The sequence below is a fragment of the Anser cygnoides genome, chromosome 1, assembly GCF_040182565.1.
Source record: "Anser cygnoides isolate HZ-2024a breed goose chromosome 1, Taihu_goose_T2T_genome, whole genome shotgun sequence".
NCBI classification, from domain to species: Eukaryota; Metazoa; Chordata; class Aves; order Anseriformes; family Anatidae; genus Anser; species Anser cygnoides.
The window spans coordinates 99,635,402-99,656,858 of record NC_089873.1 but is presented as its reverse complement, the minus strand read 5'-3'; the positions used below and the strand labels follow the sequence as shown (position 1 = coordinate 99,656,858).

General features: G+C 50.4%; 2 protein-coding genes across 6 annotated transcripts in view; one reads left to right on the top strand and one right to left on the bottom strand.

Moving 5' to 3' along the window:
• The first annotated feature begins 386 nt into the window (after positions 1-386).
• POPDC2 (popeye domain containing 2) overlaps positions 387-21,457 on the top strand; it is a 21,490-nt gene continuing 419 nt past the window's right edge. The window contains exons 1-4 of one of the 2 annotated variants that reach the window (XR_010834291.1): positions 387-1,982; positions 4,226-4,334; positions 6,698-7,217; positions 11,015-21,405. Coding sequence is in view for 1 of the 2 variants with exons in the window: in XM_013183345.3 (XP_013038799.3) it covers positions 1,492-1,982; positions 4,226-4,334; positions 6,698-7,079; positions 11,015-11,097 (1,065 nt within the window). In the remaining variant the exon portion in view is untranslated. Of the gene's footprint in view, positions 1,983-4,225; positions 4,335-6,697; positions 7,218-11,014; positions 21,406-21,457 lie in introns of those variants that run through there. The other variant, XM_013183345.3, reaches the window with a different exon arrangement.
• Positions 13,932-21,457, bottom strand: part of PLA1A (phospholipase A1 member A) — an 18,523-nt gene continuing 10,997 nt past the window's right edge. Inside the window, exons 6-11 of one of the 4 annotated variants that reach the window (XM_013183357.3) lie at positions 21,306-21,395; positions 20,279-20,464; positions 19,256-19,345; positions 18,723-18,831; positions 15,033-15,197; positions 13,932-14,070 (exon numbers count right to left, since the gene is read on the bottom strand). In XM_013183357.3, coding sequence (XP_013038811.3) covers positions 13,986-14,070; positions 15,033-15,197; positions 18,723-18,831; positions 19,256-19,345; positions 20,279-20,464; positions 21,306-21,395 — 725 coding nt within the window. In that variant the 3' untranslated portion in view covers positions 13,932-13,985. Of the gene's footprint in view, positions 14,071-15,028; positions 15,198-18,722; positions 18,832-19,255; positions 19,346-20,278; positions 20,465-21,305; positions 21,396-21,457 lie in introns of those variants that run through there. The other 3 variants (XM_013183367.3, XM_048047676.2, XM_067004073.1) reach the window with 3 other exon arrangements.

Below are 21,457 nucleotides of genomic sequence, written 5' to 3'. Positions count from 1 at the left end.
ATGCAAGCTGACTTCATACTGTTGACTGACCGTGCCGGTTGCGTCAATGCCTGAAATGTAACTGCTTCCTCGCAGTGGGGGGACCCTGCCTGTATGACTGATAGCACGGTACTCGAAGCAGGGGAAAAGTTGCATTTATGCATCTTTTCTATGGCTGACCGTGGAGAACTGAACTCAGCAGGTCCCCCTTGTACCTGTGTCCTAGGCCACCTGAGCTGAAAGGGTTTGTGTTTCCTCCTCATGGTGAATGAAGCCCCAGGGGAGTTATGAATGACTGTAAAGAATTACTATGGGAGATGTTTCCCCAGGAGCTTACCTTCTGCCAGCATCTGTGCTACTTGTTTTAGTGGGGATGAAGATAGGAGACCTGCTCAAAAGCATCCTTTCTGCCATATATGAGATGAAAATGCAGCTTGAGAGCCTGTTATCTGTGGGGTGAGAGTCCTCCCTCAGCTGGGATGTCCCCGCAAAGCACGCTTCCCAGCGTTACGCTCCAAAACTTCTAGGCAGCACGGTCTCCTCTTCGTGATAGATAAAGCTGGGTCCCGTTTACTTTAACTCTGCCCCTTGCACTCACAAATGTGCTTCTGTGCTTTACCTCAATCCCCGTGGTCTGAAATGCCCTGCCGGATGGAGCTGCCCCATCTCCGTGGGGAGGCTGTGCTGCAGAGCCTGTTGTGGGGAAATCCTTCCCACTGACCCGACTCTCTCTTCTTTTGCTAAGTTCCTGCCATCGCTACCGGTTGCAGCGGGAGAAGGAGACGGCCTTTCTCCTTTTTTGTGCTGCGTGACTGTCAATCCCTTCCAGGAGAGTGCAGAGCAGCGCTGAGCCCCGCGTGCGGCTGGAGTTTGCAGTGATAAAGCTGGTTGTTTTCCCTCTCCTCGCACTGCCCGGCTTATCTGGGTGCCTGAGTTATGTTAAGTGGCGGGTGCGTGCCTGCTCTCCGTTCCCCTCGCTGCTTTTGCTCCTTGGATTTCAATTCCAAACATGGTTATCCCTCTGGGGTCCCTCTCCTCGCGGCTGCCAAGAGATAGACATACCGAATCCAACCCGGGCGCCCTACGCTCCTCTCCCCGCAGCTCTCACGGGCTCTATTTTCACTGCCAGAGGGCTGGCGAGAGGGGCAGTGCAACCAGATCTCCGTCCGGTCCCGGAGTATTCCAGCTAATGGCCTCTGCTTTCTCTTCGACTGAACTCTTTCGGCCTCCTATTTGCCAGCTCCGTTTCCCTCTGGTGCGGCTAGGGAGGGGGCCGGCCTGATCTGTGAGCCACGAAGAGGGAAAAACAAACACTTCTGGGATTTTCTAGGCGCGAAAACGTCCGGCAGTGCTTTAGCATGTTGCTCTGAAGCGTGCTGCCGTGGGACCCGCCGGCACTGAGGAGGAGGAGGAGGAGGAACAGCCTCCCAGCAGCTCTGGTTTCAGACCTCTTTGCGTATGACAATAGTTTTTTAACGCCGGGCAGCCAGGGAGGGTGGGCAGCGGGGCAGGATGAGCGCCAGCAGCCCCTCTTGGGACCAGGCTGTCCTCCAGCCTCCTGCGTGCGATGCCTGGAAGGAGCACATGGAGGGAGCAGCCTACCAGCTGGCCAGCTGCATCGTCCTCCTGGGCTACATGGGGGGCAGCGGCATCTTTGGGTCCCTCTACATCTTCGGCCTCCTGGCCCCAGGCTACTTCTGCTATGCCCTGTGGGGCTGGCTGAGCGCCTGCGGGCTGGACGTCTTCGTCTGGAACATGCTGCTCGTCTTCGTCTGCCTGCTGCAGCTGGCTCACCTGGCTTACCGGCTCCGCAAGGACACCATCCCCGAAGAGTTTGACCTCCTCTACAAGACCATGTACCTGCCCTTGCAGGTGCCCCTGGAGGTCTACAGGGAAATTGTGAAATGCTGTGAGGAGCAAGTGCAGCCGCTAGCCCGAGACCAGAACTACGCGGTGGAGGGCAAGACGCCCATTGACCGCCTCTCGCTGCTGCTCTCTGGCAGGTAAGGACCCTCACGTTTCTGAGCAAAGTCTGGCAGAAAAGTGCTGTGGCTTCCTCTTGTGGTTTTGCCCCTCTGCAGAAATTAGGGTGGTGATCCTTTCCTTCCTCTGAAAGGGCCCTGTAGTATGCATCTGTCTGTTGCTTTTGTTGTTTGCTTGTTTTTAATTTGCTTTTGGGGTTTGGCTTTTATTTTTTTTCCCTAATATAAATTAAAATATTTCATGGAATGGTTTGCAGCATCAAACAATATGTGGTGGAGCTGCCAGCTCAGCCTCACTTGCGATAATGCTGGGGGGGTCCTCATCTCTTACTCTGTGATTTTATTTCTAACGGGAGCAGACCTGGAGCCTAAAGGCTGAGAGAGAGTGTTTCTGAGGGCAGGAAGGAGATGTCTGAACCTGTGGCCTCTGTGGGTACCAGACACACCTCTGTGATGTGGGTGGCCAAATACACTGAGCAGCAGTCTTTGGTTCACCTGCTCGCCCTGGCCAGCAGCACTAAGGGAGAGGCTCTGCTCCCTGTTCCCAACACCTGAACCCTCAGGGCTCTGAATTTTTTCACTTTGAGGCCATTTCATCAAAGAGTGAGTACACCCCTCTACTGGACACCGCCTCATCAGGCTTCATTCCTTCCTTGACTCTTACGCTTTCATGCTATTCCTTCCCCCAGACCATCACGGAGGACCACAGGGACCTGGGGATGGTTGCAGCTGACTGCCTGCAAGTCACATCCTTTTGATTCTTTTTGGTTATTGACTGAACTGTGCCGATGAAGTACTGGCATTTGTTCACCTGAGAGCCTGTGGCATGCCTCTATGCCTCTTTTCCAGCTTGCAAAATCCAAATGCAGAATATAGTAGCAATATTATCTTCCCAGCTGCTGTCAGGCACGTGGCATTAATGTCAGGTGAGAGTGGGAAGGGAAAGAGACCTGCAGGTGGGAGCAGTGCTGAGCTGTGAGTGTCTCACAAGGATTTTCCTTTGGGAAGACGAGCCCAGCATCACCTGGAGCTCATGGTTTATTGCAGTGGTCCGTCCTCTCTGGTATGAGGTGAGGGGGTGCATGAAGAAGAAAAGTTGTACTTGCTCTTTCGGTGTTTGTCCTTTTTCTTGGGATGTGTTAAGACTATCCTGGTAACACTGACCAGTGCTGAATGTCAAAGCACTGGGAGGAAATTGGGTATGTGTATTTCCTTTACTTGCCTTTCCCTTTACCAAACCCCCCTGCTGAGCAGCCTGCACTGAAGCGCACCAAGTCTGTAAATAAAATCCATGGAGATGGGATTGGATTTGCATTTCTTGGTACCCACTCTGTTTCCTTGTGAGGCCCTTGCTGACCCTGCAGAGCTATGTTGCTCTTGAGCTGAGCAATAGCAAGGTAAGGTGGGCTTGGGAGGGCAGGACGTGCCTGAATCACAAAGTCTTGCAGTCCCTGACCTGTCCGGGCAGCACATCTGGCTGGTTGGCAGTCACCAGTGACCCAAGCCCTGTGCCTCCTGAAAGCTGGAATTGCCTGTGAGCATCGTGCAACTGGGGAACGTGGTGACAGGAGGGAAGAGGCCCCAAATCATGCAGCGATGTGGTGGCACAGAGCTAAGAATAGAGCCTCAGTGTGCCCTGCCGCTGCCCGGGGCTGTGCAGTTCCCCTCTGCTATGCAGTGGGGCTGGGTGGGGGTTCGATCTTGGCATTGTTAGGCGGTTGTAGCAAAAATAGGAGAAAGTCATGCCTAGGAGGCAAAGAGGCCAGGAGAGGTTGAATGATTATGTGCAGCAAACTATGGGCTTGCAGCGTGGTGTGCAGGAACAACGGCCAGCGGGATTTGGGGGAAGGGTTCTGTGGCATCCCAGCCTAGAGGTGGGGATTGCCCTCATACAGCTCTGAGGAAAGGAGGAAAATGCAAGTGGAAAGAGGCGCAATTAGGCTGAGAGGTACTTGAAAAGCAGCAGCCTCGCAGGCTGAGGAGTCCTGGTTCAGGACCAAGCATCGCACCTGTGGGGGCTGGCTGCGTAGCAAGCAACAAACCAGGCAGATTACAGGGCAGTGAATCTCATTTCCGTGGAGCAAAGGGGTTGAGTCCCAGAAACTGGAGCACTTTCAGCTGTCCCAGAGGGGACCGGGGACGTGTGTGGCAGGGAGAAAGCCTCTCCTTGCTGGTGGGACTGGCTCCTGCACACGGTGTGATCACGTTCATGGGGTGCCTGCTCTGTGGTCTAAGCCTGCCTATCTCTCCTGTCCTCTCTGCAGGGTCCGAGTGAGCCAGGACGGGCAGTTTCTCCATTATGTCTTCCCCTACCAGTTCCTGGACTCTCCAGAGTGGGAATCACTGCGACCCTCTGAGGAAGGGACTTTCCAGGTAAGCCCCCGACACCAACACGTTCACCCCAACGTGCAGCTGGCCGGCCGTGCCTCCCTGCATAAGCGTGGCAAAACGCGGCAGTGATGTAAATCCATAAATATCCCCTTTCTGATGGTGATGTGTTCGGCGTGGAGAAGCAGAAAGGCTGATTCACGCCTGAATATGGTCCTTTCTGAGCACAGGAATCCCTTGCTGAGAGGCCAGACCAATTCTTATTTGCAGCAACTGAGAGGGTTTTGCTCTTGCTGTCAACACCAACGTATTTGCTTGGCTTTCCTTCTGGAGGAGATTACTCAAGCCCACATCTCTCTGCCTCTAACTCACAAGCCAGGACAGGCTGATCCCTATCAGGATGTCAGTCCTGAGTGTGCCAGTTAGGGCATACGGGGAGGGACTTTTCTAATCCCTTGGGAGCGTGGGACAGCCATGAGGGAATGATGATGCTTTCTTACAAGAACAGCCAAGTTCAGACTTGGCTAAGCCGGGGCAGCTCCCCAAATCTGCTTTCCTTGGCTCTGAATTCGGCCTGTGTACTGTGTGAGGGGGCTCATGATGGCTGGTCCTGAAAGCTCTGCTGCCACCACTGATCACGGTCTTGCAAGAGTAACGGTGGCAGTCAGTGGCTGGCCGTGTGACAGTGGCACAGGGCTGCAGGTCCTGAGCAGAAATTGAGATATCAGGCCAAGATAATGGGGTAGGTGAGGGCAACAACAGCACGGCTGTGTTCTGCTCCGGGCTTCAACCCAGCAGCAGATTGTTGCTGGCTCCTGGATGGTGTTTGCGTAAGAGTCGAGCAGGGAGAATGATACCCGGTGCTCCTAGAGGGGAAATTCTCCTTCTAGGGTGGGAAACAGGCAGCTGGATGGCGTGCAACCTGAGAAGACATCTGTATTGCCCTCTGAGCTAATTTCTGTGGAACTGACTGTTCCCAGAGCTCCTGAGCATCCTTATCTGTGGTGTGTGAGATAGCTGGGGAGCTCCTGCTCTGCAAGATGTGGCTGGTTGGGGAGGTCAGTTGCGCCAGACACTGGGGTGGGGAGGTGCTGTCCTAGGTGGGGAAAGGCTGCAGCAGTGTGCCAAAAATGCCTAAAACCTTGTCTGCTTACTGAGGAGCATGAAGAAGTATCAGGCTGTGTGAGACCAGCATTCAGCAGGTGAGACTTTGACAGGTCCTTGTTCCTGGCAGGACGTTTCTCTTGACACCCACGGTTGGCCATGGTGACGTGCTACCTTTGGCAGACACACTAGTCACTCTTATCTGAGTAGTTAATAAGACTCTGTGGCTCATCTCAACCTTATCCCCAGCATCACAATCATCTGGGTTAAAAAAAAAAAAAAAAAGGATGTTTGATTCTGGGGCTTTGCTGGAGGAAGGTATGGAAGGCTTCTCTTGTCCAGATTTTCCTCATGGCCACCTGGATCGAGCAGTTTCAGTTCCGGGCCCACTGAAAAGTGGCAGAAGCTTGACTCACTCCATGAGGAGAGCTGGTTTCCTCATGCTTTCTGCTTTGGCCACATCTTCTTCCCACAGAGCTGCTGGCTCCCAGTGCCCGCAGGAGTCAGGTTTCGTGGCTGGCACGTTCCTCCAGGAGCTCTGATGGTGCTGGAGGTGTTCATGAGCGAATCCTGTCCTGCTGCCCTGGTTAGGAGACAGCTTCTGTGATCACAGCTCACCTAATCCCTTGCGGGAAGCAGAGGGTTTCGATTGCTGCACCAGAAGCTGGTTAGGAAAAGGACTTTCTGCTCATTGCGGTTTCCGTGTGACCCTTAATCCCGCTCACCTTGGCCTGGGGAAGTTCTCAGGTTTTAGCTCCTGTATTTCTTTCATACAGCAGCTGCTTGCATGGCAGTGGCGTTGGATATCAATCCCAAGGACACGCACTTGCAGCCAAGCTGTGTTCAGCTTCCCAGTGGCCCTCTGCCATGGTGGCAGGCCAAGGAGACCCCTGGGTATAGAGCGAAAGGGAGCCCCCAGGATATTTCTGTTCCGACACTTGTTCGCATGCCGGTGTCTCCATTACACTCGGATGTTCTTCTTTAGCCCAGGAGTGTTTGACCCTTTGTGTGTTTGTTTTATTATTATATTTATTGCAATATACACTCTTGTGTTGTGTATATAAATATTTATTATTGTTAGCCTGATCTTATAGCTAGCAGAATAAATGGCTGTAATCATGTTGGGAAAACCCAAAGCAAAACAAATGTTCTCTAAAACCAACCAAAATTGTTTCCTTGGGGAAAGGAAATCAGCAGTGGGTGAGGTCGTATCTGAAGTGGTTCTCCAGCCCCACCACCCCCGAGGAGAGGTGTGGGTGACCCCGGGGTGCTGGGGCTCACTCCGCTCCCTCCCTGCCCTGCAGGTCACGCTGACGGCCGAGACCGACTGCAGCTACGTGACCTGGCCAAGGCGGCGGCTCTACCTCCTCCTGAGGAAGGACCGCTATGTCGCCCGCCTCTTCTCCTCCCACCTGGGCTACGACATCTCAGAGAAGCTCTACTCCCTCAACGAGAAGCTCTTCGCCAAGTTCGGCCTCCGCTTCGACATCCGCTTGCCCAGCCTCTACCACGTCCTCGGGCCGGCCTCCTCCGAGGGGGAACCAGAAGAGGCTGAGGAGCTGCAGCCCACGCCGCCGCCTGCCCACGGACCCGCTGGTGCCTCTGAGGCCCCTCCGCAGCCTCCGCCACCACCACCGCCGCCGGCTCCGCGCCCCCGGGCCTCCCGGCCCGAGAGTGACCTGCTGGGTGAGGACTCCACCAGTCTTGTCTTGGAAGATTTTGCTGAGTTGCCGGGGTCTTTTATGGACTATGTGAGCGAAGGGGAGTATATGAAGTGAGGGCGCACCCGGCACGGGCACGCGTCACCCCATGTGGCATCCCTGCGTAAGTACCCGCCGGCGGCAGCGAGTTGTTCCCCGGCCTCTCGCCTCTGCTTGCCGCGGGCTTGCTCCTGTGCAGAGCTGGGGAGGAGTGCAGGTGGCTCTCCTGGGGTCCCCAGGGGCAGAGCCCACGGCTCTCCTGGGGTCTCCAGGGGCTGGGGTTTGGCAGACCCCAGAGCAGAGCAAAGGCTGGTGGCCACCAGCACAGGACGCTTCTCTGCTGACATGGAGGCAAGTGTACAAGCAGGTATGAACACCCACCACACATCCCTTTTTTTCTCCAAGGAAATCACCCAAAATGCATTGATTGATCACCCAAAATGCCCCTTGATTGCCAGGTGCACCTATTTGGTCTTAATGGCACCAGGAAGGTCTGTGACACTGCTGTGAGGTCTTCTGCGCTCTGCAGCATTTTTTACCGGCTGCCACAGAGAACCCCAGGATTTGTCCTTGATCTGTGTGATTTTAAGCAAAAGGAGGGTAAAGGCTTTATTCCAGGCATCAGTTGCACAGTGAGGTGGAAGGACCGATAACCTGGCCATAGGAAGCTCTTCTCTGCCCTGTCCTCTGTGCATCTCCCCAGGGAGGTAGAGGCACTGTAATGGTGTCCGAGCGGGCAGGAGGTACATGAGTTGCCCACAGGGACAGCACAGACCCAACCTGCTCACTACAAGGTACAGCTGAGCCTGGAGACACTCCAGTGTTGAACTGAGGAGGGTATCTGCAGCTGAGAGAGCAGACAACCAGGCATAGGTTAAAGCACCTCCAGGGCTCACCGTGGGTTGATAGTGGGGAGTACTGTGCATCATTGTTCAAGGTCTGCAATGAGCCTGGGGGGCTGGCAGGCTAAGCATTGTTTTAACATGCCCCCAGACTCTGCTTTTTGGTGAGTGGGAATAAGATGCTTTCCTCCAAAATGCCAGCTCCTTACTCTGCATGGGGGAAAATCCCTAGGCCTGGGGGATGTTGGAGCAGAGGAGCAACGCAGGTGAACAGAAATAGATGGTAGGGTGGCTTGTGCTTGAAATTCAGATCCAAATGGCCGAGGGATAAATTCCATGCTGAGCTACTTTTAGCCAGCTGCTGCACGCCAGCTGCAGCCTCCAAATGTGCATTCCTGCCCCCACCGAATAAGAGCTGCTTTCTGACATCCAGTTGCCAGACACTAAGCCCAGGATTGGGATTTCTGTCCTAGAAGAGACCATTGCATGAACCCCGTCTGCGTGGCAGCAAGGAAGTTGAATATAGTTTTTGAAAGTAGTGGAACTAGAAGATCTCCCTGGTTTTGTACAATTCTGCCATGAGTTGAGTCACATTCCTGTTCCTGTACTGCTTCCATGCCTCCAGACTTGAAATCTCGGACATGGCAGAACTGGCCAGGAAAGGAACAAGCATGTCTGGCTTTCCTCGAATTGGATAAAAAATGAGCAAGAGCTTTGCTTAATTTATCTTTATTAAAAAAAAAAAAAAAGCCAGAAGGCAGAGAGGAGAAAAATAAAATCTTCACTTGTTTTCTGTCTGCGAAGTTCTATTAATGTGACAGTCCCTGGTACACTGCTGGTGATACGAACTTGCAACTTTTTCAGTCCTTACTTGGAGAGGCAGGAACGTGAATCATTTATGAGACAGCCATCTTCTTAACTGTCAGGCATTTCTGTTGAGCGGACGCAATCAAAAATAAGTGCAGTTAGTGTCATAAAGGGGGTAAAGTCACTTTGTATGCTTTGTTTGGATGTTGTCTTCTCAGCACAAGGATGTCCATTCTCAGGTCATTGGCAAAGTTCTCCTGGTTGATTAAGCTCAGTATAAACCAAATTTTCAAATGCAAAAAAAAAAAAAAAAAAAGAGTGGAGGGAAGGGGGCAAGGAACACCGCAGCTTTTTTTTTTTTGGCTTTTTTTTTTTTTTGTCATGAGATAATACTGTGATCATGCATGCAAGAGGTGGTTGGGTGCATTAGGAAAAGCTTGTGGGACACAACACAAGGCTACGCTTTCTTTCAGTTTCCTTTTAAAATATGCTGGGAGCTTTCCTCTTTCCAGATCTTATGAATGAGGCAATATCGATGTGGGCTAATACTTGGAGTAGAGAGCTGTGATAAAATGAGGATGGTCTTTCTTGTCTGTCAGTCTGAAGGCAACAACCAGCATGGCATTTTTATTTCTAAGGTAATTAGATGAAGAAATGCAAACTCAGTGTAGTGAGCCCATCACACTGGAAGGGGACATCCTTGTTATTCTGCTCATGTCTTAGTATCCCAGTTGTATCCCAATTGCATCACCATCCCAGCAGCACACCAGCAGTTGTCACATCGGAACTCTGTTCCTCCATGACTTGAGTGCAAAACAAACAGCAAAACTTGGTGGCGGAGAGGAGCTGCGGTCCTCTCCTGGCCAGGCACTAACCACAGCCCAACAGATTATCTGAGCAGGCCTGTCGTGGCCAAGGGAAAGCACTTTCATAACATATGCTTTAGAAGTGGTGAAAACATTAATAGTAAACAGGGATATTCCCTGCAGTGTCATTGTTTGAAGTACACTATAGCCACGATCCCGGCAGTCAGAGCTCCCCCGGGGCTTTCCCCTGTTTTGAGCTCTCATCCGGCTCCCCAGCAGCTTCCAGCCTGGGTAATTACCTTCTGGCTCTCTAAATTCCCCTTGCAGAAGTGCTTCTGCGTACCACCTTCCTTATCACTGTTGCAATAGCCACCTTCTGTGCCACAGTGCAGAAAACAATTTTTGAATCACCACAGTGCTGTGAAGGTCACAGAATCATCTAGGTTGGAAAAGACCTACAAGATCATCAAGTCCAATCATCAACCTGACCTACCAAGTCCCATCACTAAGCCATGTCCCTTAGTGCCATGTCCAGGTGTCTCTCAAATACCTCCACAGATGGGGACTCCACCAGTTCCCCAGGCAGCCTTTTCCAATGCTTGATCACCCTCTCTCTGAAGAAATTCTTCCTAATGTCCAACCTAAACCTCCCCTGGTGCATCTTGAGGTTGTTTCATATGAAATTTTCATGTGAGATGTAGTGACCTGCTATACTTACCTAGTTCTTGAAAGAGTTTCTAGACTGCTTATGAATAAGACAGACTGTGCTATGATGAGCACGTTCTTTCTGAAGAGGACAGATATTTCAGTAACTTGCCTGTTTGAAACAGACAGGTTCAGAGATTCTGTTCAAAACTTGCTTCAACAGCGTACTGCTGTATATATAGCTCAGTGCTCCTTTGCAAACTAAGCTTTATTCCTCATACGCATCTTCAAACAACCAAAAGCCACCTGCCTTTCCCCCCTTTCATGACACATTTGCCCTAGCCTGTTGCTTTGCAATGCTTGCAACATGCAGAGCTGCTGCTACTTAGTTCTGTGCAGTTGCATCTGCGGGCTGGCTTCTGTCTGGTGGGTGAGACGGATGGGTGCTTGTTGACCTGTATCTCAGTATCTGAGTGAGTTAGGAACTGTTTTACACCTGCTTCATGAGTAAAACTAAAGTTGCTGTGGGCTTTGTTTCACCGGTATCAGAGGATGTGCTTTGAAGAGCTTCGTTTTTGTTGCCTCAGGTGGGTGGGTAACCTCATTTACTGATTTACCATGTGTGGAGGAATTGCACAGTTTTGCATGCTAATTTCAGAGGAGAGGGGAGAAGGAAAGGTAATGGTGGGCTCCATGAGGTTTGTGTGTTGGAAAAGTTTGGAAGACGAGTTATTCCTGTGATAATAATGGTGCTTTCTTTTTTTGTCTCTCTCTCTCCTCCCTCCCATTTTCCTTCCCCCTCCACTGCTTTCCTTCTGCAGCCTCTGGAAACCTCCAGAGCTACCCCAACCCTCTCTGCAAAGGACGAGCTCCCCTGGCTCCCACTCAGACCCCCGAGCTCTAGGGAACAACAGGCTGTTTGGATCCCAAAGCCCCTCCGAGGGCACGTCTGCTCACTCACGTTTCTGACCAGATAGACACTCTTTGACACGCACCGAAACGTCTGCCCGCACAGACACGTACACTCAGGAGCACGTGAAGCACGCGCGTGGGACTGCAGTGGCACTCCAGCACCTCCCACCCCACGATGTTCGCCTGGAGCTGCCGGCCCCAGGGAGCTTCCCTGGCTTGGTTTTTATTCCGAAGTGTGTCGGCAGCTCCGATACCACAGCACACCGATACGGCTGCAAGCGACACGAGCCTGCTCACAGGATCTGTGTTCCCTTTCGTTTAATGATTCCCATTAAAGACAGAGATGAAACTGTTGGTGTTTGAGGATTTGGCTAGGGAGATAACATTGTCTGAAGGATGTGAGGTGGTCTCAAAGCATGGGAAAAAGGACAGTGGAAAATGGTCTGCCTGGTGGCTTTGGTAATGGGCATAGGATATAGGATATCTCTATAGGATAGAGAGCATTATATGGAGATTTGATGTGATGCATCTCACTGGGCATCCACTCTAGTAAGACCAGAAATTCCCTTTCCAGGAACTAGTTTTCTCACTAATGGCAAGCACCACTTAGTGAAGAAGTTACCAGCTTCAGGTGAAGGGTCTGTTTGAGTTGATTCTTTTGGAACAAGAAAGGCAGGGAGCTGTGGACTCAGGTGAGAGGGAGACCCTGAGATGGCTTTTTTTTTTTTTTTTTTTGTGCCCTGTGGGGCACACACACAGTGAAGAAATGAGTGAGTGCAAAAGGTCTCTGGGGAGAGCAGTCACTGGTAGGGAGAAGAAAGTGCAGTCTTAGATGGAAGTGTGAAATTGGAAAGCCTCTTCCATGTTCAGCTGCAATGAGGTTTGGCTGGTGGGCTTCCCCCACCATTTCCTCTTTTAGGGAGTCACAGAGATGGAGATACCCATGGAGAATTTCCCTGTCCTACAGCTCCTGGCACAACCCAGCTTGGCGGTGAGGGTGGGAGCCTCTTCACAGCAGATATTGAGGGGTGGAGCAAGGAGCGTTAGGCCCCCCAGCAGCATGCACAGGGCAGGGTGATCTTCAGCATCTCTTGGCACAGACACACAGGGGCACAGACACCCCATGTGCTGGGCTGGGTTTTTGTCAGGCTTGGGCTGTTACAGGCAGCCCTGCCTGCCTGGTGCTGCTCACACAAGGGCTGTGGCCTGGAGGTAGTTTGATGTGGCTTGCAGATCTCCTCCAAGTGAGATCTGAGCCCTCGGGATCTGGTACTTGCTGAGGTCTGGAGAGGCCTGTGGAGTGCTGGGTATGTGGGATCCACAGTCATCATCACTGCATATGCTGCTTCTCACTCTGCTCGCCTTTGCTTTCATCCCAGGATGGGACAACGGGGCTGCCCAGGCCTGAGGATCATCCTGCTAATGGCTGTCACCACGGCCAGTCACTGCACTCTCTTGGTTGTACTCCAGTCTTCAACAAGAAGCTCCTGGAAACCCTTCAGTCATGGCACAATCTAATTGGGATCTCTGCCAGGTTGTCAGTCTGGCTCTAGCCCTCTCCTGAGTGGACACTAGAGATCATTTGTTAATTAGCCTTCCAAGCAGCCACGTGGCAGGGTCCAAAAGTTGGGATGTGAGCTGAGGGCAGGAGGTAACTCTGCAGTGACAATGCCTAGTGGAGTGACAGCTCATGCAGAGTGACAGAGCTCTCCTCAAGGCAGAAATGCTTTTAGCATGTCCCTTTCTCTTGACCATACTGTTCTTGGTGCACTTTTGTGTTACCCAGTAAAGCCAGTCCAGGGAACGAGTGAGAGTGGTCTACAGGGTGTGTAGCTGGGGGCAAAAGTGATGCAAGACTTGTCGCCTCTTTAATTTGCAGATGCATCAAGGTGGTGGAAAACAGGTAGGGATGGGTAAGGGCTGCTTCTGTATGTGTCTCCTTGATATTTTAGTCTTCTACCAGTGCTTTTCCAGACATTTCCTACTTTTCCATGTCTGAAGGGCTGTGCTGAGTTCCTGGGACTAATTTGTTTTAGGTGGTCCTATAGCTACAATACTCTGATGTCCTCCTGTTACCTTCTCTTCTGGACAGTTGTTCAAGGCAGTGCAAAATTGCATGGAAGAGCACTCTGAGCTTCTGGTGTCTGCTTCACTTCACGTGAGCTTCAAAGAGAACAAGCCAACAGCCTGAAGAGCTGCACCAGTGCTGTCATGAGATGGAGATCCACTCTGATAACATGAAATTGATAGGTTCTCACTCTGAAAGCATCTTGCAGGTGGTGCAAGTGAGTTCTCCGCTAAGGAAGTTGCCTAAGCAACTAGGGATGTGGTTTAGTGGTGGACTTGGTAGTTAGTCTAGGTGATGGTTGGGCTTGATGATCTTAAGGGTCTTTTCCAACCTAAATGATTCTATGATTCTATAGCACCTCCCAGTTCCAAGGCTAAACCAAAACTAAACTCCCCTTGCTGAGGAGAAGTAATACTTCACACCTTTACTATGAAAACCTCAGGACACTTTAATAAAACACAAATGAATCATCCCAGTACTCCCTGTGTAGAAAGAGTGATATCATCTTCTCCTTTCACAGAGATTGAAATCTTGTGATTAAATGACTTGCCTGTCTCTTTCAGAGCTTGGTACAGAATCTGTGAGATAAAAGTCCTAATTCAGTCTTTTAACTGGGAAGTCTTGCTGCAACTGCTAAATCTTGTACTCACTGATGTACTGCATGCTACTTTTCCTTGACATCCTCTCCTGAATGCAGGAAGTAAAAAACCCACGTGGTTCTTTGATGAAAGTATCATCCGTGAGCAGAGAGAAGCAGTAGGTTTAGGACTCCTTCCCAGTTTTGGGTATGCATCCATACTCTGAAAGCCATGCTAGGCACATGCAGCAGACAGCTGGTAAGAGACGTCCGTGTTGCCGTAAAGAGTGATGTTCCAGGGCAGGCAGAACATGGTCCTGCTGTGGGAAGAGCACGGGGAAGTCAGGCTGTGTTTTAGTAGGCAGGGGTCACTATCCTGACACACGGGCAAACAAGCTGCTGATGGACCTCATGCTGCTTTGCAAGGGTATGGTGGACACGGTGCTAAGCCTTGGTTGGGCTGAATCAACTGGAGGGTGGTCTATTGGGCTGTGCCTTGCACCTTTCTGCCACCCCCTCCTGGAAGAACCCTTGCTTCTCGGAGTGCTCCCGGTTTTGTGATGAGGGCAGTTGTGATCCTGTGCAACTCTGCAGCTTCCCACCCACATCGCAGCCAAGTCCAGTGCTTCCAGGGGTGTAGGTTAGCACACCTTCGAGGCAACATGTCATGCTGTCCCATTTATAAGTGCCAAAAAGCCATGTATTCTGCCTGTCCATCCCAATTTTGGGATGATAATGAGGCATAGTCCTTATGCTCAAGTGTTTTTTTACATAGGAATGACTATCCCTATCTGGGCCTGTGATATATTTTGCTGCCTTGTGCCTGACTCTTCTTATAGCCCATCAGAACAGAATCTGAATGTGAGCCAGTGTCCCTTCTGCTTCTGGGTTTCCCTGCTTTGGAGTGCATACCAGCTTGCTTCAGCCAGGAGGCAGCATAAGAGTCAGCTCAGAAGCAATATAGGAAGGGTTTAATGCGTCAGTATAGACCCTGCTATTTTGCCCTGCCTATGAGAACTTTGGATCTGCAACAGACCTGGTGAGAATGTTGTATTATGGAGAAGGTCATTTTCTCTCTCAGGATGAGAAGGACTTGGCTGCTTCAACTCTGAAGAAGGTAGTTACGGCTGAAGGTATATTCTTATTATATGCATAGGGACACAGAGGGGTGGGAGAGACCTCTTTACACACTTATCAGAGATGAAGAGAGAATGCATTGGTATAAACTACAAGCTGCATCCCCAGGCTCAGTGGATCCCTGAAAGGTATTCCTGTGACTTACTTCTTATTGAGAGGCAGTGGGGCTGCACAGAACTTGCCGACAATGTGTGACTCATCCTTCCTCCAAAATCGGTTCTTGGGGAGATACTTGAGCATCACAATGTTTATCTCGCAGAGGGGAACCTTGTGAGCCAGCAGCCGCTTGCCCACCTCCTCCTGCTGAGGTCTGCAACGCAGGGAGAAGAGGTGAGGGAGAGTGTTCAGTCAACCTGAGGATGCATCGAAACACTGGAGGAACCTGGGGTATTAACATGAAACCTTCACATAAATAAAAGACTCATCTGTCAAAATAGGGCATTACATGAGAGTCTGCAACTGAACATATTCTTACTGGCCTTCTCTCCATGCTTCATCTCTGTAGTCAGGAACACTTCTGTATAAAAATGCTTCCTTCCGTCACACAATTGCAAAAGCTGTTCCCACTATTGTGTATAGATTGAAATACTACCCATATTGCTACAGAGAGGTAAGTGGTAGGTAAGATGAACATCTACGAAATCATGGATGGCACAGTTTGGAATTGATTATTCACCTTTTATTCCAGTACAGGAACTAGGGGTCATCAAATAAAGCGAACAGGTGGTAGGCTTTAAATGACTGCTCAGTGCACAAAATGCCATTCTGTTCAAGCTGTTAAAATCCTTGCTGTGGGATGTTGTGGATGCTAGGAAGTTTATATGACTGCAGAAATCATAGGAGGGGTCTGGATAAGTTCATGGAAAACAAAAGTGTTGGGAGGTAATAAAGACAAAGAACTCTTCTTTGGCTCTGAAGGTCCCTGAGATGCAATAAACTAGAAATTGGGAAATAGGGAAACTACCTTGGCAAAGTGCTGCTGCATGCCTTTTATGCTCTTCTCTAGGTATTTGCTTTTGACCATGTTGAAGGTGGGGTGCTTGGATAGATGGACCTTTGTGTGTGCCTATGTTCTTTGCCAGGTAACATGAACTGAGGAAAGCCAGAGGCTGGGTAAAGAGCTAATGGTCAGAGCCCAGTGGCAGACTGTGTGCTACGAAGTGGTGCTGCCCAGCCATTTTACATACGTGGGCTGCTCCCCTTCCATGGAGTCTGTCCTCTGGGCCTTCTTACGCCTGGCCTACTTGGCACCTCTGGGAGCCTGGGGAGCATCTGCTCCCTTGCACCACTGAATAATGTGCAGAGCTGACTCATTGAAATCCTAGAAGCATCTGGTGACTGCCTGCTCAGAAACGTGACAGTAGGGAAAGGGGACAGGTGACAAAAGGGTCAGGGAGAGGCTACAATTCTGCTAACCAGAATTGCCCCTAGGAGTGGGCTGATGGCTGGACTCGATGTCCTCCTAGGCCAGAGTGCCCAGCCCAAACCAGTGCACCCAGTCCCTTTCTTAGAATACAGCGGTAGATACTGGAGGTTTTGTGTGGCTGGCATGAAGCTGCCAAAAAATGAGAAGTGTCGTGAAATTGCAGCTATAAAGTCGAATAATAGATGGCAAATGGAAAACTGAGGGGAGGCTGTCCCTTTACTGCATATTTTGCATGGGCAGGATGCAGCTGTGCTGTGGGACAGAGGAGCACAGTTAAGTAAGCTGAAGAAATACACTGCTGGGACTGACATTTGGTCAGAGCCCACACCACCTTTGGATGCATGTGGGACTCTGGCAGACTTCAGAAGTATGTTTCCTTGGCTATGGAGGATGATGGCATGTTACACTGATGTGTAAGCAATGCCAGTGCAGCTGGGAAAAGTGCCCTGTAACAAGTTCCTTACTCTGTCAGCCCCACGGCATTGGGGCTTGGGGACACGTCTCTCGAGGGCACTCTGAGCAACATGTGTGTGGGGTAACGGCATCTTGAGGAGTGAGATCAGAATTGATTGAGAGAGAAGGTCAGTGTGAGTCAAGGAATGAGTCACTCGCTGAAGGCATGGGAATGGTCGGACACTCCCAGGTCCCTGTGTGGTTCCTGGGAACCACGGGACGACACGCAGGTCAGATCACTTGAAATATTCAGTGACCAATCAGTGTCTGAACTGCGGTGTGAGAACCTACAAAAGATGTCTGTTTGACTCTCTGAGCTTGACTGTACTGGAGGGTCGAGCTTTTCTTGGAGGTGGGGGAAGTTTCTTTGCTTTTTGCTACAGTGTGAGTTATAAAGGATATCTTCACTTCCACTCCCAAATCTGTTTATTGCTGTAAGTGCATTTTTCAGTTTAGTCTCCTGCTTCTTTGGAGGGCGCTTAAGTGATTAACACAGCTGCTGCCCTCCCAGGGCAAGGGTGTCCCTGGATAGCTGTAACTCTGTCTCATTAAAACCTGAGAGTACAGTAAAGCCATGGGATTGCCTGCCTGTGTCACTTCCCCGGGCAGCCTTTCTCTCCAGTGTTCACATGCCTCCTGCTGGACACGTATCAAGCACTGTATCCGACAGCTGCAAAAGGAAGTGCCGCAAGTTTTCCTGAGAAAACCCACGGGCCCTGACTTGATCTGGGTGTTGTTATTCCCTCCCTTCTGCAACTTTGGTAAAGGCAGATTTGGCCTGCGAGTTTCTAGGGCTGCCTTTGCTTCATGGAGGGGCTGGACAGACTGAGCTCCATCAATCTGGAGTATGAACTCCAAATTGCAGTGTTAGGCTGGAAATCCACGATCAAGCAGCTGTGTCATGCTGGAGAGCACCCTACAGCAGGCTTTCCCTTCCCCAGTTCTCACCCCTACCTCCTGGTGCACGCGACCAAAGCAACACCGTTAGCATCAGGTCACAATCTTTTGCCTTAATAAGGTCTATGTGGGATCCAGTACTGGGACCCCTTCTGATCCAAGGAGAGCCTGCTGAGGTCTTTAGCAGGCTGCTTTCCCGCTTCCTGAGGGAGCCAGCAATATTTGCTGTCTGCAACATACGCAGCAATTAGCTGGATGCCCATATGGTGCCTACCAGACAACCACAGTGGGTAGGAAGGTGTAGGAAGAAGTGACAAATAATTTTTTCTGGGGAACTTCTCTGTGGTGGGGAGATCCCCCTGATGCAAGGGCTGGGGGAACAGGGCTCTGAGTCTCGTCTTTTAATTCAGGTATGGTTTGGAGGACAGCGTTGTCAAGCGAAATCTTACTGTCTACAGATGCGGTCTTGGTCCCCTGCTCACTGAACACTTCCCCTACAATGGGAGCATGGGAGCTTTGCTGCGTTACTGCAGAGACGACAAGCTACTGAACACATTTCTGGCTGTGCTGGGATGCACTTGTTTCCTCTCTGCGGCTGCTGTCCTAATGGGCATCAAGAGAAACATCTGAGCCATGATGTCCATCAGTTTGGAACCTGTGGTGGATAGGGTCTTGGTGTAGACAACTCTGTCTGGCAGAGTAGGATTAATAACTATCTGGCAGCGACTGTCATTTGAATCAGCACCAGGCAAGGGTATGGCGTACAAAAGGAGCTATTGTAGCAACACAAAGGTAGGCAAATCTGGGGATCCTGGAACACACCTACTGCTTTGTGGACTTGTGGACTTAGCCAGGGTTAACGAATAATGGGAACACATACCTGATTCCTGAGAGCATTTAAGGTAAATGTGGAGGGATTCAAGAAGAAAGATTGTGGTTCATCACACAGTGACTGCACTCAGGGGATGCACTATCCTTGTGCCTTTCCTGGACTGGGACAAACATCCTTACACATGGAGATGGAAAAAAAGCAGGCCAGAAGCATGCACTGTCACTCACATGGTGATCTTCGCAGTGTCCTTGGTGCTGTTGCTGTAGAAAGTGATCTCGATGCTGGTGACTACATTTCTTTTCTTCTGCAGTCGGAACTCAACCAGGCTGTGGTGGACTGAGCAAGAGGGAAAGTATGCGGGAGTGAGTGGGTTGTACCTAGCCTGCCAAAAGAAGTCATCTCTAGCTCTTACCCCGTGCTCCCACCAGCGCAAAGAAGGTTAAGCAGATTTAAGAAAGAAAATAGTCTCTGCGGTATGAAACACACAGTGGACAAGTCTGCACAGTGCGGTGTGAACAGACCCCTCACTTCAGTCCTGAAGCCATGTGGCTGTGTTAATCCAGGGCTGTGCCCACACTAATAAATCCATTAGAAAGGGCTTTGCAGGGGAGATACGCACAGTAATTGATTTCCAGCTATGTGTCTTGTGCCATAGCAGCTGCTTCTGATGGGGGGGCAGGCTGTGACTGCCTGGCCTCCACAGACAATCTGCCTCATTTGGTCAACCCCCTTCTGGCATGTTTTTTTCTTTGTTACTTACCACAGAACGGGGCTGAAGGACTTGTCATTAAGTAAACAATCACTTCCTTGGGCAGCCTTCTCATGCTGACACCTGCCTGCTCCAGCAGGCCTGCAGGAGGAAACGAAGCCAGTGCAGGGAAAGCCATGAAGGAGCCAGAACACAAATGGAAATCTAATTAGTTCCAATTCACCACTGCTCCCCCCTCCCAGCTTTGTTATCTTGGAGGACAGACCCCTTCTTTACACCAGTGCAAATTAGAGCAAACACAGGTTTGTGGTGTCTGTCTGACAGGTTAACGGGCCCTCAGAAAACCTCCTCTGAGTAACCTGGGTAATCATCAGTAGAGTACCTCTTGGTGGTTTTGTGCAGATGCAAACAAACACAAGGTGCTCGGACAATGCAAACACGGTACTAGGAAATTGGATTTGTGGCTCAGCTGAGAAGACCTGCACCACTGAGGAGGTGATGATGTGGTTTTGGTGAGGTGGGAAGGGAACGGCTCATCTGAGAGCCCCTTTTTGTACTGTTCTGTTACCAGTCTCCAAATAGCACCAGAGGACGCTTCCTCTCCTCTTGCTACAGTCCAGTTTCAGAAGCCTAAAAGAGGCAAATATTGCCTTCTGCCAGCCCATCTTCGGTGTGGCCATGGCAGGGATTTATCCAGAGGAAGTGACACAGTGAATGGGACTTCATGCTTAGGCTAAAATTCCCAGCTGCTTCTCTGAACAAGACACTTTTTGAGCTCATTGCCCATGTGTTAGGCAGATGATTCTGGAGACTGTCCTTTAACACACTGGTGGGCCCTGTGAAATGTTTAAAGATCAGAAATGTTCAAGACACCATTTTTTTTTAACTCTGACAGTACATGAGCTTCTGGCTTCTCTATGGAAGCCTGAAAATGAAACAGCTTCTCACTATCCCCAGAGAGATCCCAAGCAAACCCTGCTCAGAGAAATCTGAATCATGTGCTGCGGTCTGCACTGACACCCGTCAGGAATGTATCGTCCCCTGCTCCATGAAGGCCTCATGCTGGTACTGTACCTATTCTGGGACAGGAGAACAGGAAGGGATCATCACAGTCCAGGCACCGGCCATTCAAAAAATCCTGATGACTTGAGCAAGGGAATGCCACTATAGGACAGGAGTGTTTCAAGGCACTGACATAGAGATGTACTGCCCTCATGTGATCACAGATCAGATACTTGTAGCCTGTAAGAAGAAAGTCACCTAGAGAAAAGCAGCAATGAGCCTTTCAGTTGGTTTGGGTCTTTCTGCATTTTCCTAAGGAATGGAAAATCAAGAAATACTGATTATGCAGCCATCCCCTCTCCATGAATAACATTTTGTAGAGCACCTCTGTGACTACAAACCCAGATCCCACTGCAAATAGAAGTCACGCAGGAACTTGGAGGTGTGTCTCCCACATTGAGTCCCCCAGAAGAGCAGGGCATATGGCTGCCCTCTGTCAGTGTGTGACCGATGAAGACCCAAGCCCTCTGCAAGGGGGTACAGTAGCTTTGACTCCCACCTGCACTGTGACCCCTGCTACGGGAATCGAGGTGCCTTGGGCATTCCTTGTAACGTGACCCTCAATGGAGCTGGCTCATCCAGAAAGTATTTGAATATTTATCCACACTATTTACTGTGCGAAGTCCAACTCTCTAGAAGGAAAAGGCAATAATCGTACAAGCTGTCTAAGCCTGCAGCATGAAAAGAAAAAGAAGCTTTTGCTAGTAGCAAAGAGCCCTTCTAACAAAAATGCTTTCTTTGTTGATATAAGCTCTGCCGGTGTTAGGTGGTGTGGGCTCATACAGAAGTGTCACCAAAATCACATCTCTTGACAGCAGGTGCTGCCAAGACACTTGACCTGCATGTGATTTTAGTTTCAGCTGCTTTCTGTGCTGCTCAGAGGAGACGTGGGCTGTGAAGCTCTGCTGCCATGTGTCTTTACGTGTTGTCTTGCTTTGATATTTTCTCCGACTGTAGCAGGAGCTGGTTGCCAAACAGCATTTTCACAGACTGCTAAATGACCACAAGGGCTCTTTGCTTGGCCAAAGAGTGTTCTCACCTGCAGAGATGAATCGAGGGCATCCTGGCTGATCTTTGCCTCCATTGACGAAATAATCGATGTGGCCTACAGGTATCCGGATCCCGAAGTCTGAAAGCAGGTGAAAGGCCACTTCACTCTTATGTTTGGCTCTGCTGTAAACTGTACCCTAC